The following is an 18,601-nucleotide window of genomic DNA, read 5'->3' as shown; positions in this document are numbered from 1 at the left end:
CCTTGCCTGTATTATTATCTGACCTGCAGCCCCTCTGATCTCTGCCCTCTTACTTCTCCTTGTACATGAGTCATGATGACTGAACCACTGACGTTCTCACGATATCAGCGATGACTCATGATATCACCAGAGCGATATCGCAAATTACATCTCCAAGGCAGACACATATTCTAAGACAGACATAGATTGCAAAGCAGGCAACTGGCAGACACGTATTGCTAATTGCAGTTCTTTTTTTTTTTTTACCCAAAAGCTCTCTGCTATGCGCCCCTCTTATGGAGAGTATATTGGGTTATGCGGGGGTCTTTTTTGAGTTGATTAATCATATGCACTCCTCTCCCCATCATCTGTTTTAGCTCAAGCTTCGAAATTATTTGCTGATTGGGACAGAGCATGTTTTGTTGACGTGATTAATACCTACCAAACGTGGGCCATGTATCACTGTTCATGTATGGGATGTGCAAAACACGATGTTCTGTATTGCACCCTCATCATAGCAGTGCAAAATAATGAACTCAAAAAACTGTTAACAGATAACATTATTGTTGTCATGCACACAGGTTGCAAGCATGAACAGTAACTGAATGAGATGAGTGTTCTCTCTGCAACTTTGAAGACTACACATATCATATGTTGTGAAACTTCCTTTATTTCCTTCACACTGATGATCATCATTACATAATTAATTCATTATTTTTCTCCATTTATTTACATTCTGAACTGCTGTTCCACTGAAAGTGCTGTGGCAATGAACATTATCCATAATGATTCTGTTCTCCCATAACTGCACATAGACCACGTCTCCTGCTTCCAGCAGCAGGAAATGTAAGGTGGGCTTGAACCCAGGTCAGCTAGGTGATGACACCAATAGCCTACTGGGTTAGAAACCACACTCTAACAATGGTGGGCCCATGTGCAGAACAGTTAGAGCTTGGATCAGGTAAAACAAAAGGAAAACACAAAACACCATGCAGAGCGTGGAAAAAAGGATAAAAAGGATGCCACTGGAAGAAATGGCAACCCCGATGCACTGGGGAAAACCAAACTAAAACTTCCCAAACAAAACCAGAAAACGGGGAAGAACTTGAATGTCTAAGGGAAGCCTCGGAAGAGAGACAGACTCGAGAAGGAAAACTGGAGAGGGCAGGGGACGTGTAAAAACACGGACACCATCGCAGCACATTAGTGAGGTCTAGCACGAGGGCTCATAGACCTCAATACCTTAAGTTACTGGCTAGGAGCTTGGCTCAGAACTTTGGCAAAGAGCCAGCACTGAGGGACTGGGTCACTGGGCTTATATAAGGTCTAGCGCAGCTGTTGGGTGTTAAGCATTGATTATTGGTGTGCCTGACTCGAGGCCTCCCTCTGGTGGCCGAAGGGGGCCTCGGCCTGGTGCCAACCCTTACAGCGACACACCATTGAAGCAATTAAACCAAGGTGGACCAAACTGTTCACCATGTGTTGAAACAATTTCTTGTGCATTCTTCATTAAGGATGTGGTCATAAGTTGCTGATCACCAGTAGAGGCAGAACTGAACATGTAAAACTGGCAGCTATAAAATAATAATAATAATAATAATAATAATAATAATAATAATTATAAAAGAAAGTAGAAGAACCATGTCTTAATAATCAGTATTCAAAATGGGAATTTTATTTGGATTGTACCCCAGGCCAGTGTTTGTGGTGACATGTAATATATTAATAAAGTGTCTTTGGTGGACACAGGTAACACTATATTAATAAAGTGTGGTGGTGGACACATGTAACACTTTATTAATAAAGTGTGTTTGGTGGACACATTTAACACTATATTAATAAAATGTGTTTAGTGGACACATGTCACACTATATTATTCAAGTGTGTTTGGTGAACATGTAACACTATATAAATAAAGTTCACTTGGTGGACATGTAACACTATATTAATAAATTGTGTTTGGTGGATACATGTAACACTTTATTAATAAAGTGTATTTGGTGGACATGTAGCACTATTGTGACTGAGGCGGCAGAGAGGAAGCGAGAGGTGAAGTTCCATTTTCACGTTCTTTATTGTTCATACTTTTTCTAAGTTGCGTCACCGAGTCTAGTGGATGGGTAGAAGCGGAGTAGCTTCTCTCCAGTAGGCTCGTGTCACTAGGCTACTAATGTGCAGCCCCATCCTTCCGAACCTGTGGGTGTATAAATACACGTGCAGGTCAATAAGGTGCAGGTGTCTCCTGTCAGAAGACAGGTGATTGTGATCGAGGAAAGCGCGTAACACGGTCCTGGTCCTGCGGGGGTGTGTCTCCCCTTTTTGGGTACCGGTCTACCATGCCCCCCCCGCCAAAAGGCCCCGACTGGCCCCCGGCCCACAGCCGGCCCCGTCGACTCAGGGCAGGCCTCAGCGGGCGCCGCCTATGGAATGAGGCGATGAGGTCGGGGTCCAAAATCTGGGAGGCCGGGCCCCAACAGCGCTCTTCAGGACCGTATCCCTCCCAGTCCACCAGGTACTGGAGGCCCCGGCCCCTCCCATCCAGCAGAGAACGTACCCTGTACACCGGGCCCTGCTCCATCTCCAGAGGCAGGAGAGGAATTTCCGAGGAATCCTCTTCCTCCGCGAGGGGTCCCTCCCTCATGGGCTTCAGTGAGGAAATGTGGAAGGCCCGGGAAGCTCGACTACTCCCCGCCAGGTTACTTTGTTAACCCGGCTGGTAATGGAGTAGGGGTCCTCATACCTCGCCTCGAGCTTGTCTGTGGCACCTGCCCGGCCGTCCCTGGTAGAGACACATACCTTCTGCCTGATCTCCTACTTGGGGGTCTCCCCTCTTTTCTTGTCGGCCTTCCTCTTGTAGGCAGTGATCGCCCTACGTAGGTTTTGGTGCGTCTCCTCCCACGTCCGTTCGCTCTCCTGGCACCATCTCTCCACTTCTGGCTGGTCCAATGTAGGGATGCTCCAGAGGTAAAGAGGCGGCTGGTAGCCTAGAACACATTCAAAGGGGGTGAGGCCAGTTCCTGTGTGTCGCAAGGAGTTCTGCGTGTATTCTGCCCATGGGAGGTACGTACTCCATGTTTCTGGGTGGTGGTTACAATATAGGCGCAAGAACTTACCCAGCTCCTGGTTGACCCATTCCACCTGCCCATTGTCCTGAGGATGATAGCCAGACGTCAAGCTGACCGTGATGTTCAGCTTACCCATCAATTCCTTCCAAACCCGTGATGTGAATTGGGGACCTCGGTCTGAAACGATGTCCTCGGGCAGGCCGAACTGGTGGAACAGTAGGTCAGCTGTCTCCCATGCGGTAGGCAGGGCTACGAAAGGGACGAACCTAACCATCTTTGAAAACCGATCCACGATACTCAGAACCGTGGAGTTGCCCTCAGAGACCGGAAAGTTGGTTACGAAGTCCACTGCCAGGTGGGACCATGGTCGGTGGGGCATAGGCAAGGGGAGGAGTTTCCCTGCTGGAGGCACCCAGGGCGTGTTACTGCGAGTACAGTCGGGACAGGAGGCCATGTACCTCACCACATCTTTGGGTATAGGAGGCCACCAATAACACGCCCCTATCAATTGCGCGGTGTGGGCTGTGCCTGGATGACCTGTCCCCAAGGAAGTGTGTGCCCTCGATGTGCCAGGGGGATATAGAGGCGATTATTGGGACATTGCGGATGGGGATTGGCCTCCTTGATTCTTCGGTCCAATTCCCATTCCATGGATGCCAAAAAGCAGGTGGGCGAGAGAACCGGCTCTGAGCTCGTGGACTGTGCTTCTGCTGTGTATTGTCACGAGAGCACGTCCGCTCGGGTGTTCTTCTCTCCTGGCCTGTAGGTGACTTTGAACCGAAACCTGGAGAAGGCAATTGATCACCTGGCTTGCCTGGCGTTTAGTCTCTTGGTGGTCTGTAGGTATTCCAGGTTCTTGTGGTCAGTGTTTACCGTGAATGGGTGTCTTGCTCCCTCAAGCCAGTGTCTCCACTCCTCGAAACCTAGCTTCATCGCCAGGAGCTCACAGTCCCCAACCCCATAGTTCCTTTCCGCTGAGCTCAGCTTTCGAGAGAAGTAAGCGATGGGCCACAGGTCGCCTCTTTCTCCCATGTGTTGCGAAATCCTATGTCGGAGGCGTCTACCTCTAGCACGAAAGGTCTTTCAGGGTCCAGTTGTTGCAAGACGGGAGCAGTCATGAAGGCGTTCTTGAGGCCTTGTCGACCTCCTGAGTCCATTTGATCTTTCTCTCAGGTCCCCGGAGCTGATCTGTGAGAGGCTTTGCCAGTGCACTGAAGGATCTAATGAACCTCCTGTAAAAACTGGCGAAGCCCAGAAAGCGTTGCAGTGCCTTGCGTGTAAATGGCCTGGGCCACACCTTCACTACCTCCACCTTGCCTGGTTGCATACCCACACACCCTTGTTGAATGGCGTTCCCTAGGAAGTTGACCTCCTTGCGATGGAACTCGCACTTCTCTGCCTTACAATGTAGGTGGTTCTCTAATAAGGTCTGTAGCATGCCCCATACGTCGCGCACATGTTGGTTCCGGGAGGGGGAGTAGATCAGAATGTCATCGATATATGCGACGACGAATCTTAGAAGCTCCCTTAGAAGCTCGTTAATGTAGGCCAGGAAAACTGACGGGGCCGTTGTCAGATGGTATGGCAGAACTAAATACTCATAGTGGCCCGTGGAGGTGCTGAAGGCACCATTCATCTCCCTCCTTAATTCGGATTAGGTTGTATGCACTACGTAAATCCAGTTTCATGACATACCGGGCCCCTCTCAGTTGTTCTAGTGCAGCTGGTACCAGGGGGAGAGGATACGGGTACTGCACCAGCAGCTTGTTGAGCACTTGGTAGTCCACACAAAGTCTCAGGCCCCCGTCCCTCTTCTTCACGAAGAAGACTCCTGCTGATGCTGGAGAGGTTGAGGGTCAGACATACCCCTGTTGCAGTGCCTCTTTGATGTATTGTTCCATGGCCTGCTCCTCCTCCTGAGAGAGCGGGTAGATCCTGCACCGAGGGGGCACCGCTCCCTCCTTGAGTGTTATGGAGCAGTCCGAGTCCCGATGCAGCGGAAGCCACATGGCTTTGCTGGGGCTGAAGACCTGTTTCAGGTCCTGGTACTCCAAAGGAATAGGCACCAGCCTATCAGCATCTGGGCTTTCTATTGAAGTAGCCTGGAGGGGTGTAGCCTTGTTGAGGAAGCACCTCCGATGGCAAGACGGTGCCCACTGCAGGATCTGTTATTTTTACCCACAGCATCTGTGGATTATGTGCACGCAGCCACGCCAAGCCTAGGGTGAGGGAGTGAGTAAGACCAGGCAGGAGGAAGAAACTGATACATTCCGTATGCCCTTCCCGGGTGACAAGGAGAACCCGGGGAGTCACATGGGAGATGTATCCTTGGCCCACCGGACCCCATCTAGAGCCAACTGAGACAACTATATTAATAAAGTGTGTTTGGCGTACATGTAATTATATTAATAAAGTTTGTTTGGTGGGCACATGTAACACTATATTAATAAAGTGTGTTTGGTGGACACATGTAAGACTATATTAATAATGTGTGTTTGGTGTACACGTGATAATATTAATAAAGTTTGTTTGGTGGACATGTAACACTATATTAATAAAGTGTATTTGTTGGACACAGGTAACACTATATTAATAAAGTGTGTTTGGTGGACACGTAACACTATATTAATAGAGCGTGTTTGGTGAACACATAATAATATTAATAAAGTGTGTTTGGTGGACACGTAACACTATATTAATAAAATGTATTTGTTGGACACATGTAACACTATATTAAAAAAGTGTGTTTGGTATACACATGTAACACTATACTAATAATGTGTGTTTGGTGGACACGTAACACTATGTCAATAAAATGTATTTGTTGGACACATGTAACACTATATTAATAAAGTGTGTTTGGTGGACACGTAACACTAAATGAATAATGTGTATTTGGTGGACACATGTAACACTATATTACTAATGTGTGTTTGGTGGACACGTAACACTATATTACTAATGTGTGTTTGGTGGACACCTGTAAATCCATATTAATAATGTGTGCTTGGTGGACACATGTAACACTTTATTAATAAAGTTTGTTTGTTGGATAAATGTAACAACCCTATTTTAACCCTTAGATCTGAGGAGACGGAGCTGCACATTAGCGGTCCTATTGTGTCGAGCCGAACCACGCATCATTGATTGTCTAGAGGAAGACTAGCTCCTCTACACCTTGTATTTGAGATCCTGTATTCCCATCGTGAATTACCAATGGAGAATAAAGATTACCTCTCTGCTGACCCGCCTCTCGCTTCCATTCACCCGCCGCCGTCACAGTAACACTATATCAATAATGTGTGTTTGGTGGACACATGCAACACTATATCAATAATGTGTGTTTGGTGGACACATGCAACACTATATTAATAAATTGTGTTTGGTGGACACATGTAACACTATATTAATAAAGCGTGTTTGGTGGACACCTAACACTATATTAATAAAGTGTGTTTGGTGGACACATGTAACACTATATTAATAAAATGTGTTTGGTGGACATGTGGAACACTATATTAATAAATTGTGTTTGGTGGACACATGTAACACTATATTAATAAAGTGTGTTTGGTAGACACGTAACGCTGTATTAATAAAGTGTTTTTGATGGACAAATGTAACACTATATTAATAAAATGTGTTTGGTGGACATGTGGAACACTATATTAATACATTGTGTTTGGTGGACACATGTAACACTATATTAATAAAGTGTGTTTGGTAGACACGTAACGCTGTATTAATAAAGTGTTTTTGATGGACAAATGTAACACTATATTAATAAAATGTGTTTGGTGGACATGTGGAACACTATATTAATACATTGTGTTTGGTGGACACATGTAACACTATATTAATAAAGTGTGTTTGGTAGACACGTAACGCTGTATTAATAAAGTGTTTTTGATGGACAAATGTAACACTATATTAATAAAGTGTATTTGGTGGACACATGTAACACTATGTTAATAAAGTGTGTTTGTCGGACACATGTAACACTATATTAATAATGTGTGTTTGGTGGACACATGTAACACTTTATTAATAAAGTGTATTTGGTGGACATGTAACACTATATTAATAATGTGTGTTTGGTGGACACATAACACTTTATTAATAAAGTTTGTTTGCTGGACACATGTAACAATTTATTTATAAAGTGTGTTTGGTGGACACATGCAACACTATATCAATAATGTGTGTTTGGTGGACACATGTAACACTATATAAATGAGTTATGTTTGGTGGACACATGTAACACTATATTAATAACGTGTGTTTGGTGGACACGTAACAATATTAATATTTGTGTTTTTGGTGGACTGATGTAACACTATATTAATAAATTGTGTTTGGTGGACACATGTAACACTTTATCAATAAATTATGTTTGGTGGACACATGTAAATCTATATTAATATTGTGTGTTTGGTGGACACGTAAAACTGTATTAATAAATTGTGTTTGGTGGACACGTAACACTATATCAATAAATTATGTTTGGTGGACACATTTAACACTATATTAATAAAATGTGTTTGGTGGACACATGTAACACTATATTAATAAAGTGTGTTTGGTGGACATATGTAACACTGTCTTTATCAAATGTGCTTGATGGACACATGTAACACTATATTAATAAAGTGCATTTGTTGGACAAAGCCATCCAGGAAAATCGCAAAAATGAAACTGAACAAGCCATCCATTAACACCTGCCCTAAAGTGGATTTGTTTATTGAAGAAGCTGTTTCATTGACTATGTGATTTCGTTTGGCTCAATTGTAATAGACACATTATGCATTTTTAAATTTTCTTTGGGAGGAGGGGCTAAAGAACATTTTTGTGCGGCAACCCCCTGAAAAAAAGGCCTAATGACGCCCATGCATCACAATGTTCTATCTGCTCTTCTATATGTAATATCACAGGGTCTGTGCAAATTATTAACAGGCTTCATATTCTTCAGATTGTAATAAACTGACAGTGTATCATTCTGTCTCTTTCAATATGCAATGTTTATATATAAATAAAATTTTGCTCACAAATTTCAGATTTTATCTGACTGGCTGATACACACAGTGATTGAGACTCAGAAACTTGTGTTCTTGGAGATCATTGGTTAAGAACACATAAGGCCACAGCTGAAAGTAGAAGCTAAAGGCAGTGTGCACTACAGCTGCTGTGAATTCTCAGGTGCAGCCTATGCAGGGCATTTGGAGAATCTAAAACCTTTTTACATTGAACTGGCTGTTCCTCTAAAGCACTAAAACCTTGGTGCTGAAAGCTTTGCATTAAACAGTTGGATAAACCTGCCCTTCATTTATTCATACAGTGAAAAGCAAGTGTCCACTAAATGTGGTGTGGCAGTTTACATTATCAAATATAATTCTGTTCACCCATAACTGCACATAGACTGTGTCTCCTACTTCCAGCAGCAGAGACACTCCATTGGAGGCGTTCACGGTAAATGTTACGGACAAGTGACCATGTGCCACGAGAACTTGCTGTCCATTCTTCATTAAGGCTGCTGTTAAAGGTTGATGTACATTAGCAGGAGCATAAACGTAGAGGAGAAACAGGTAAACTCCTCTCACGGGTGCTCTGAAAATTCCTGAATAATAATAATAATAATAATAATCAATTATACTACAACAACAACAATAATAACAGCATAAATCAAAATGTGATATTATCTAAAATATGAGTTACAATGATTAATGTTATATAGGTGAGGATAAACATGTTATATTTATTTAGTTTTGCTAATTTAATAATAATAATAATAATAATAATCAATTATACAACAACAACAACAAAAATTATAATAGCATAAAGCAAAATGTGATATCTAAAATATGAGTTACAATGATTACTGTTATATAGGTGAGGATAAACATGTCATATTTATTTAGCTTTGTTTATTAAACAACAACAACAACAACAATCATAATTTGTAAGTGTACAAGGATGTAAGGGTGTTAAGTTTCATTTATACCTGTGGATGGGTTGTACGCATTGCCAGTGTTTGTGAAGACATGTCTGAATGCCAGAGTCATTTTTGTGCTTGAAGGTCCGATGTAGTTAATATTACCTGACCCCATGAGTGCAGCTGAAAATGATACCTTCATACCTAAAACAGAAATGTAACACTGTAAAGCAGAAATGTAATACTAATTCTACTGGGGTAACATGTCATTGTGATTAATTAATCAGATTGCAAATGTTACATATTAGTAATCAGTCAACACTTAGGCTAGTGTAGTTTATAAGATGCCCTACACAATTTTCTATGAAAGATAAATGCATCCTACTACAGGCTTTCACATAGACTGTGCTAAATATTATCAGGATAAATATAATTTTACTAATAATTAATTGTGTACAGCAATTTTCATCTATTGCCATAAGGTTATTATAAAGATTTAACAATAAAACATAAAAAAGTTAATATTGAAATAAATATAAAATCATGAACGCTATATTAAATATCATGAATGAAACAGTAGCAAACAATATCAAATACCCTGCAAATAAAGCTTGGACTCCTTTTCCATTAATCAGACTAGACTTTTAAATAAACCTAAATATTGTGTTTTAAACATAGATGGAGGCTTTTGCTCATTGTTCTTGCTAGTTTCTTCATTCCCACATTTGATATTTTTTTATTTACTAATGTACCATTTCCTAATTTACAAGTGACAAAAATATTTAAAGTTTAATTTTAATTAATATTTTAAACAATTTAATCAAGGTTGACTGTCCAATAATGCTAAATTGAGAAATCATGGCCCAAAACAAGACAAAATAATGTACAGATGATTTTGAATTACCTTGCTTTTGAGTTTTCAGCTGCTCTATATTGGCCTCTGTGGTGCTTGTCCTGACTTTTAAATCTCCAAGCTCCTTTGCCAGTACTAAAATAAAACACAGAATTTAATTTAATTACTAATCAACTCATGAATTATTTTAATATTACATTTAAATTGATTTAATTAAACTGAGAAGTTGAAGTGTAAAATGATTCCTAATGTAGAGATGATGGCCCAAAACAACAAGCAGATTATTTCCAGTTACCTTTATCTACCTTTTTCGTTTCCTCCACATTAGCCTCTGTGGTGCTTGATCTGACTTTTAAATCTTTAAGCTCCATCGAAAGTGCTAAAAGAACAACACAGAAGTAGAGGATTCAACTCTACATCGAAAGATAGATTCATTTGCTGAAATCAAGGTAAGGAAGAAACTCTTACTGTACCCTTGTTTTTCTAAAACAGAAATGTAACACTGTAAAGCAGAAATGTAGCACTAATTCTGCTGGGGGGTAACATGTCATTGTGATTAATTAATCAGATTGCAAATGTTACCTATTAGTAATCAGTCAACACTTAGGCTAGTGTAGTTTATAAGATACCCTACACAATTTTCTATGAAAGATAAATGCATCCTACTACAGGCTTTCAAATAAACAGTATATTATTAAATAATTACTGAAATCTCGACAAGAAAGAAGCTCTTACTGTACCCTTGTTCTCTTTCTTCATCTCCTCCACATGTTTCTCACTGTCTCTCAGTTTGGCCTCCATCGTGGTGACCTGGGCCTTGGTGTTCTGGAGTTCAGATTTCATCTGGATCAGGAGAGCTGTGATTACTTCAAGGTCATCCTCTTCTGTCATACATGGAGGGCAGCAGATCAGCACTAGCAGAACTACAAAGGCCTTCATCTTGATCTTCTTCTCTTCTCTTCCTCCAGGTGTTATTCTCTTTTCTCTGGATCCAGACACTAAATATGTTCAGGATGTGTGATATCTTTAATGTATAATTTTAGCAATTTATCATAAATATAAATAACACAGCAGATACAAGTGAAAGAGGAAATGTTGCCTTCAAAAAGAAGTCTAAAGGAAACCAACAAAGAAAGAGTTTATTGACATCCAATATATCTATAAAGCAAATTACATTACACAATAAGTGGCAGGTAATCCATGACTCAGTTGAAAATAATTAAAACCCTTTTGTTTTTGCAAATAGGTATTTCAAGGATTACTGACATGTGATGTTGTGGCACAAAAAAAGAACATAAATGACTTAAAGAAATAGATTATGGCTTATGTATGGTTTAGATTTATATATGTCATATTTCTAAATGTGGCATGGTGTGGCATAAGGGTTTAGTCAACATTTTGCCCTGCACTGGACATGATATAAAATGTGACTGGCAAAAAGATGTCTCATTGAACAGTTTAGTCAATACCTGATACCGCTGTATTCTCTCTACTAGGATGAATTAGGTTGATGCTATTGGTTAAAACAGATCAATTACTGAGGAATTATAAAGACAATGTGTGTTCACTGAGTGATAAAACACAGCTATAAGCCATCAGGCACTGCTTGCTATGAAGCACTAAATCAATTAATTAGTAAGAGAAAAGAGAAAGAGAAAGAATGTTTAAAAAGCAAATACAACACTGTGGACTAATTGCTATGACTATTATTAGTTGGTGTTAACAAAAATAGACACTATATTATGCATAAAAAACTAAATCAGTAAAAGTGCCTTATTTATGTCTTACCTCCAGCAAGAAATGACTGAAGCTTGAAGTGTTAAGCAGAAAGGTGACACTTGAACTCTTACTTATAGGCCCCCACCCCAACCCCCACCCCCGCCTTTGTCTGTGAAGAAATTTCCCGACATATAGCCCCACCCCCCTCCCCACACTCTCTCTCTCTCTCACCTGACATGGGCTTCTCACGCCTATACAGGCTGGGATTACGAGGAATCAGATGAGGTGAGGTAATAATTTTAAAAGAAAAATAAATAAAAAAATGTAAAAATAAGAAATTAATGTCTAGTCCAACTTTCTGGAGGTCCTAGTCCTGTCTTGAGATTTCCCTTCTCTTCTCTTCTCTTCTCTTCCCTTCTCTTCTCTTCTCTTCTCTTCTCTTCTCTTCTCTTCTCTCTGTCAGTATCTCACTATCTGACTCATTGTTTTGGGGTCAAATCTCTAATCTGCCTAGATCTGGAGAACTGGCTTTGTTACTAACTCCCAGTGCTACTTCACTGGGGACCTCTTCTGTCATCTTAATACACTGTTGTCTCCATTTATTTTAAAACTATGGTATGACATATTACACGCTTAACCCTGAAATCTTAGTGTCAGAACATCTGATATTGATAATGTATTTATCAATAGATAATGAATTTAAGTAACATAAATGAATTAAACTGAAGGAATCACATGTTAACTTGAAAACCTTCTGGATTAAAATTTGCTAGAAGAAAAAGATTGTTACTTATTTGAAATGTACACCTAATATCCCAAATTTTATTGTAGTGTTTAACTAGATATTATATTGTATAAACTCAGCACACTGTAGACAGTGTTATTGAAGTAGTATTCACTGTAGGAACATCTTCCCATTTTAATTTAGATAATTCCGACTGTTGTACGTGTACTACAACCCGTTATAGTACATCTAAATTTGGCAGTTTATGTTGTGACAAAAATCTGTTACCAAGATTTTACCATGAATCACTGTAGACTGTGCCAGAATGACAGTTGCCCATGAGCTATTAAAGTTTCCGGAAACATCCTAGTATCTGCTGACTCCATAGTTGTGGCGAAATCTTCTGTAATGTTTGGAGAACAGAGACAGAGTCGAATGCAGGAAGACTGAGAATTTTAATAGTGAAGGGCAATCCAAAACGTAATCCGAGAAACAGGCAGGGTCAAGATCCAGTGAATATCTGATACAGCAAACAAATCCAAAAAGGGGCATTCAAAGATACAAGCAAAGAAATAAGGGACCAGAGAAACAATACAACTATACAATATTGCTCAGTATGGCAAGGCAAATGAGACTTCACAAGGATTGAATGAACCGGTGAACATGAGCAGCATGGTTTAAAGTTATTACATTTCTATGGTACACATAGACGCCAATGGAATAGTCATTATGAGTTGAGCGGCATCAAACAAAAACATGGACGTCAGTACTGCCCCATGGCCCGGTACTCTGTTTGGGTCTCTCCTGCTGTTCAGGGGATGCTTGCTTGTCTTAGATTGTCTTAGAAATTGCTTCCTATTTTGTTGGCCTCAGATTAGACAGGGTTTACACCCTTGCTGTGGTGCCCGTTTTTAATTCAGCTACTGGGCTGCATTCTCACAGTCTGCAGGCATGTCAGCCTGTCATTCTGACCTTGCCTGTATTATTATCTGACCTGCAGCCCCTCTGACCTCTGCCCTCTTACTTCTCCTTGTACATGAGTCATGATGACTGAACCACTGACGTTCTCACGATATCAGCGATGACTCATGATATCACCAGAGCGATATCGCAAATTACATCTCCAAGGCAGACACATATTCTAAGACAGACATAGATTGCAAAGCAGGCAACTGGCAGACACGTATTGCTAATTGCAGTTCTTTTTTTTTTTACCCAAAAGCTCTCTGCTATGCGCCCCTCTTATGGAGAGTATATTGGGTTATGCGGGGGTCTTTTTTGAGTTGATTAATCATATGCACTCCTCTCCCCATCATCTGTTTTAGCTCAAGCTTCGAAATTATTTGCTGATTGGGACAGAGCATGTTTTGTTGACGTGATTAATACCTGCCAAACGTGGGCCATGGAAGCGTAACTGGTGAACCAGCGAGGAGGAGATGTAATGACTGGCTTCTGTAAAAGTGGAGTCCTGCTACAGGGCTGATCTCATGGTCCCAAAGGTGGGAACACAAGGAGAATATTTTATCTCTGTGCTCACATGACTTTTCTCAGCTGATACAGTTATGTTTTTCCCTATGTTTAATTCCTGATATGGTACAGACACATGATTTTGCTCATAACTGTTCATGTATGGGATGTGCAAAACACGATGTTCTGTATTGCACCCTCATCATAGCAGTGCAAAATAATGAACTCAAAAAACTGTTAACAGATAACATTATTGTTGTCATGCACACAGGTTGCAAGCATGAACAGTAACTGAATGAGATGAGTGTTCTCTCTGCAACTTTGAAGACTACACATATATGTTGTGAAACTTCCTTTATTTCCTTCACACTGATGATCATCATTACATAATTAATTCATTATTTTTCTCCGTTTATTTACATTCTGAACAGCAGGTGGCCACTGAAAGTGCTGTGGCAATGAACATTATCCATAATGATTCTGTTCTCCCATAACTGCACATAGACCACGTCTCCTGCTTCCATCAACAAGGACGCTCCATTGGAGGCGTTCACGGCATGTGCACGTTGGTGACCATGTATCATAAAAACTTCCTGTGCATTCTTTATTATAGATACTGTTACAGGGTAACTATCACTACCCTCAGCATAAGCAAATATCTCAAACTTGTATACTCCTTTCACAGGTGCTGTGAAAATCCCTGTGCAGAAATAATACAAAACACAATACTGGTTAAAAGTAGAGTTAAATAAATGCATGTAAAAGTAAAGTGTAAAATAGATATGGTGAAGAGGATAGCATTTATTCATACATTAAGGTAAAGTTTAATTTGTACCTGTGTCTGGATTGTACGCATTTCCAATGTTTGTGATGACATGTCTGTATATCAGAGTGACTTTAGTGTTGAAAGGACCAGTGTTCTCATTGACACCTGATCCCAAGAGTGCAGCTGAAAAGGCCACCTTCATGTTTAAAAACACATGAAACGCATTTATTCATCTGCTCAAGTATTTACCTTTGCTAATACACATAATTCACAAATAAGTGGTCTCAATTTTTTTAATATGACTGGCAAAGTGAATGTTTCACACATTTGATTAATAGTCAGATTGTTAGAAATAGTTTTACTTTATTTAAATAACATAATGATTTTTTCAGATCCTCTGCTTTGATCTTGTGGTGTTTCACCTGAGTCTCCACTGTCTGTGTTAAAAAATATCAGAAATAGAGGTTTACACTATACACCAGATTGAATCAAAGTGCTTAATTTAAAAAAAGGAAGTTGAAGTCCTTACAGCACCATTGCTCTTTTTCTGCAGCTCCTCCAATTGTTTCTCATTGGTTCTCAATCTTTCCTCCATACTGCTCATCTGGGTAAGCAAAAAAGTAACGACAGAGGACTGACAGCTTTGCTGAATGGAGGTTGTTCCATCAGAAGCACCTTTATCTGTTATCTGTTCCTCAGTGTCACGTTTGCTCTTGCGTTTCTCTCCATCTTCCTGCTGAACCTGTAGGGAGCTCTGATTCTCTCTGGACTCATGACCATCACTCTGAACCTCCATCTTACATGGAGAGCAGCACAGCAGCAACAGCAGAGCTACAGAAGACTTCATTCTGAAGCTGAGACTTTCTCTTGTCGATCTGTAGCTCAATGTTGGTCTGACAGCCTATGGTCTTTACACTGCAGTGTCACGCTCCCCTCCTCCCTCTCTCACGTGCTTGGACATTCCACATAACTTTGTGTTTGTTTTCCCTCATATCAGCATAGATGTTGTTGGATTAACAAACCTTATGCAACCTTGAACTCCCAGTCGATTTACCTCAGAGTGTCATATCCAGAGTTCTTGGTTCCAGGACAGCTGATCAGTGTTTAGGTAATCAGTTCTGAGTAGGTTGACCCTGGCAGAAGCACATTCATGGATAACTATAAAAAGAAGTTTGTGATAAAACAACCCTTCACTGCAGTCTAATAATAACAATAGATCACAAAGAACATGACGATCACCTTTTTTCTCCAACATATGTCCTGTTGCCCAAATTCCCATCTCCAGTGTAATGGTGCATTTTTATTTTTGTTTTGACTCTTTCTTATTAAAGCTTGTTTTGTTCTTTTCCTTGTTAACTTTTCTACTTCAGAGGTGGACAGGAAATACTTGAACGATGATGAAAATGAAATGATAAAAAGCTATTTTATTTACTATTTTAAATACCTCTGACAAAAGACTCAAGCTTGCACAGTAAATTAAATGACAAATGTATTTATTTCATTTTGTTGGGATATTTGCACACATTTAAAGGAAAAGAAATGGTAAAAGTTAGCTTGTATTTTCACTGTATTGTTTTAATTATGGTTGGATTTTCCTTACACATTTCTCAACCCTTAGTTTCAATGGCTTTGCTTTATTTCTTTACTGTTCTACTCCGTGGATAAAGAGAATTCCTGGAATACTAAGACTTTGCAGAACTATAGCTTCCAAGAATCAGGCCTACATTTTGCATAAGTTCTTATAAACTGCCTCAAAGCCCACCCATGACTGGTTGCTATAGACAAATGGTATTATGGCTTTCACCTGTGGACTACAATGACTCAAAAACTTGGCTATTTATAATCAGTGTTTCCTCAACATTATTGCTTTCTTACTTTCTAGTTAGCATTTCTGAGCCTCATTCTGTGCCTAATGTGTGATGTATCTTGATTTTTGTCTCTGCGTTCTTTCTGGTTTTTGATTCTTGACCTCATGGCTTTGGCCTGAGCTCTGTCATGATCAGTCCCTCCTGGTTTCTGTGTTCCATGTTTTCCCTGTCTTGTGTATTTTAGTTCCATGCCTTAGTATCGTTTTCTCCGCCCCTCGTTTGATTTCTTACACCTGTCTCCCGTTTCTATCTTATGTTCATGTATTTAATCCCTGTTGTGTGCCTTGGTCGTTGTGCATTGAATGTGTTTCATTGCAGTTGTTTTTTGAATTCATGCGTTTGTTACTTCATTGCGTTTATGTGTTTGGTTAATGTTTTTGAAAGCCTGTGTATGCATGTATTTTAGGTTGTACTCTGTGCCTTTGTGTTTCCTAGCCTTCGTATTTCTTAGCCCTGAGTTTTCCTAGCGTCTTTTGTTATAGCCTGCTGGCCACAAGTATTAAATGTTTTACACTGAGAACAAGTGAGTCATCACATTGGCTATAATATAACACCTGTATACTTTTGTGTATTCTTTAGACTATGTTTTGTTATATATTTAGTAGAGCTACCCAAAGAGTTTCATTGCCACTGAATCTGGTGTGAGCTGTGACAATGTCAAATAAAAACTGCAAATCAAATTGTTGTACATGTTTGAAAAAATAATAAGAAAATCATATGTCCTGGCAAAGGATTTTATTGCATGGTTTAACAAAATAGACACGTTAAAAAGTGAAATATTCATCATTGAACAGCTTCCGGCTTGCTTTGGCTGCAGGTTTTAAAAAAGAAAAAGAATCAAAGCTTCAACTGTTAGGAATGCTATGTAAAAAGGTTTGGCAACTAGGTGTAAATGTTAGAGATTTTGCAACAATACTGAGCACTATAGTAAAGGTGTACAGGGTTAATGCAGGGCCGAGGCAGGCCAGTGATCAGTAGACCAGTGACACTGGGGACACTGATTTATTTAATCTGTTTTCTATTCCATGTCGAACTATCTGAGGGCCTACGTTTACAATCTAACAAGTTTTTTTAGTTAATGATGTTAATAAAAAATCATACACTTGTCTTTTTAATGATTTTAAATTTAACTTGAATGGGCTATAGCAAAAGTGCAAGTATTCTCAATAATGCTCTCATTAATTAACAAAGCCCTAAGAAAGCCCAAAAAAGGATGTCAAGCAGCCATTACATTTTAAACATATATTTCAGTTTAAGCAGATAACATTTGTTGAAAATCTTTCTACTGTACTGAAAGGTACTTCATGAATCTTATTACTGTTGACAGGTCTCTGAAACACTCTGCAAACTAAGTTAATGATTTAACACAACTGCTCTCAGCCATCAGCACAGAATTTGATTGTTTTGTCATAATTGGTGATTCTTAAATATGAATATAGATAATACAAAGTACAATGACCATTGGGGCTGTCACAGCATGTGAAGGTGCCCAACCATCTACAATCTGAGATGCACACTTCGTTGCCTTAGTAACAAAGGTCTCAACATTAAGTGCATTGTTATTAAGGACCTATCCCTCTATGATTATAACTGTATGTTATTTGTTTAGTTTACTTCCCCAGGTATTAGGTGTATCTGTAAAAACGAGATCCACAAATTATAATTGGAAGAATGTATTTTTAAGGCCTTAATTGCGATACCAAACTTAAACTGCAACACAAGCTCTCAAAGGGATAAATCTGTAAGGGTTGGCACCAGGCTGAGGCTCCCTCCGGCCACCAGAGGGAGACCTTGAGTCAAGCACGCTACTAATCAGGCTTGACGCTCAACAGCTGGGCTAGACCTATATAAGCCCAGTGACGTAGTCACTCACTGCTGGATTTTTGCCAAGCATGTAGCTGGAAACTCTGGCTATTGAGGTCTGTGAGTCCTTGTGCTACACCTCTGCGAGGGTGTCTGTGTTTTTACACATCCCCTCCCTTCTCCGGTTTTCCCTCTCAAGTCTGTCTCTGTCCCAAGGCTCCCCTTAGCCATTAAAGTTCCTCCCTGTTTTCTGGTTTTGTTTGGGAAGGTTTAGTTTGGTTTTCCCCCGTGTATCCTTTGTTTTCCCCTTTTCCACGCTCGGCGTGGTGTTTAGTTTTTCCTCTCGTTTTGTCGTCCTCCATTGCTTTGAAGTGCAATATACAGGCATGTTATATTATGGTTGCCGCAGTCTTGGCGGGAGTTCGTTT

At 40.1% G+C, this 18,601-nt stretch overlaps 1 protein-coding gene and 1 long non-coding RNA gene across 2 annotated transcripts; both read right to left on the bottom strand.

Moving 5' to 3' along the window:
- Window positions 1-7,802: 7,802 nt before the first annotated feature.
- Window positions 7,803-10,817, bottom strand: LOC145653726 (complement C1q-like protein 2). Its single transcript, XM_081707618.1, has 5 exons — window positions 10,567-10,817; window positions 10,122-10,205; window positions 9,878-9,961; window positions 9,043-9,177; window positions 7,803-8,658 (listed from the first exon to the last, which is right to left on the bottom strand). The coding sequence occupies exons 1-5, from the start codon at window positions 10,763-10,765 to the stop codon at window positions 8,372-8,374; spliced, it is 789 nt and encodes a 262-aa protein (XP_081563744.1). The 5' UTR covers window positions 10,766-10,817; the 3' UTR covers window positions 7,803-8,371.
- A 3,265-nt stretch (window positions 10,818-14,082) lies between these two features.
- LOC118242218 (uncharacterized) lies at window positions 14,083-15,404 on the bottom strand. Its single transcript, XR_014119892.1, has 3 exons — window positions 15,032-15,404; window positions 14,572-14,698; window positions 14,083-14,436 (listed from the first exon to the last, which is right to left on the bottom strand). It is a non-coding gene; the product is annotated as an uncharacterized LOC118242218 (long non-coding RNA).
- Window positions 15,405-18,601: the final 3,197 nt, after the last annotated feature.

This window comes from Electrophorus electricus, chromosome 3 (assembly GCF_041902795.1).
Source record: "Electrophorus electricus isolate QZ-2024a chromosome 3, ASM4190279v1, whole genome shotgun sequence".
NCBI classification, from domain to species: Eukaryota; Metazoa; Chordata; class Actinopteri; order Gymnotiformes; family Gymnotidae; genus Electrophorus; species Electrophorus electricus.
Note: the sequence above shows the minus strand (reverse complement) of the source record. Positions and strands in the feature narration are given on the sequence as shown.

Bases quoted from the DNA above. Each gene is read 5' to 3' on its own strand.
- LOC145653726 (XM_081707618.1), bottom strand. From the start codon at position 10,765: ATGAAGGCCTTTGTAGTTCTGCTAGTGCTGATCTGCTGCCCTCCATGT. The intron at 10,206-10,566 runs GTACAGTAAGAG...TTGTTCTTTTAG, and splicing joins GATGAAGAAAGAGAACAAGG to CACTTTCGATGGAGCTTAAA. The intron at 8,659-9,042 runs GTATAAATGAAA...ATTATTATTCAG, and splicing joins TGCGTACAACCCATCCACAG to GAATTTTCAGAGCACCCGTG.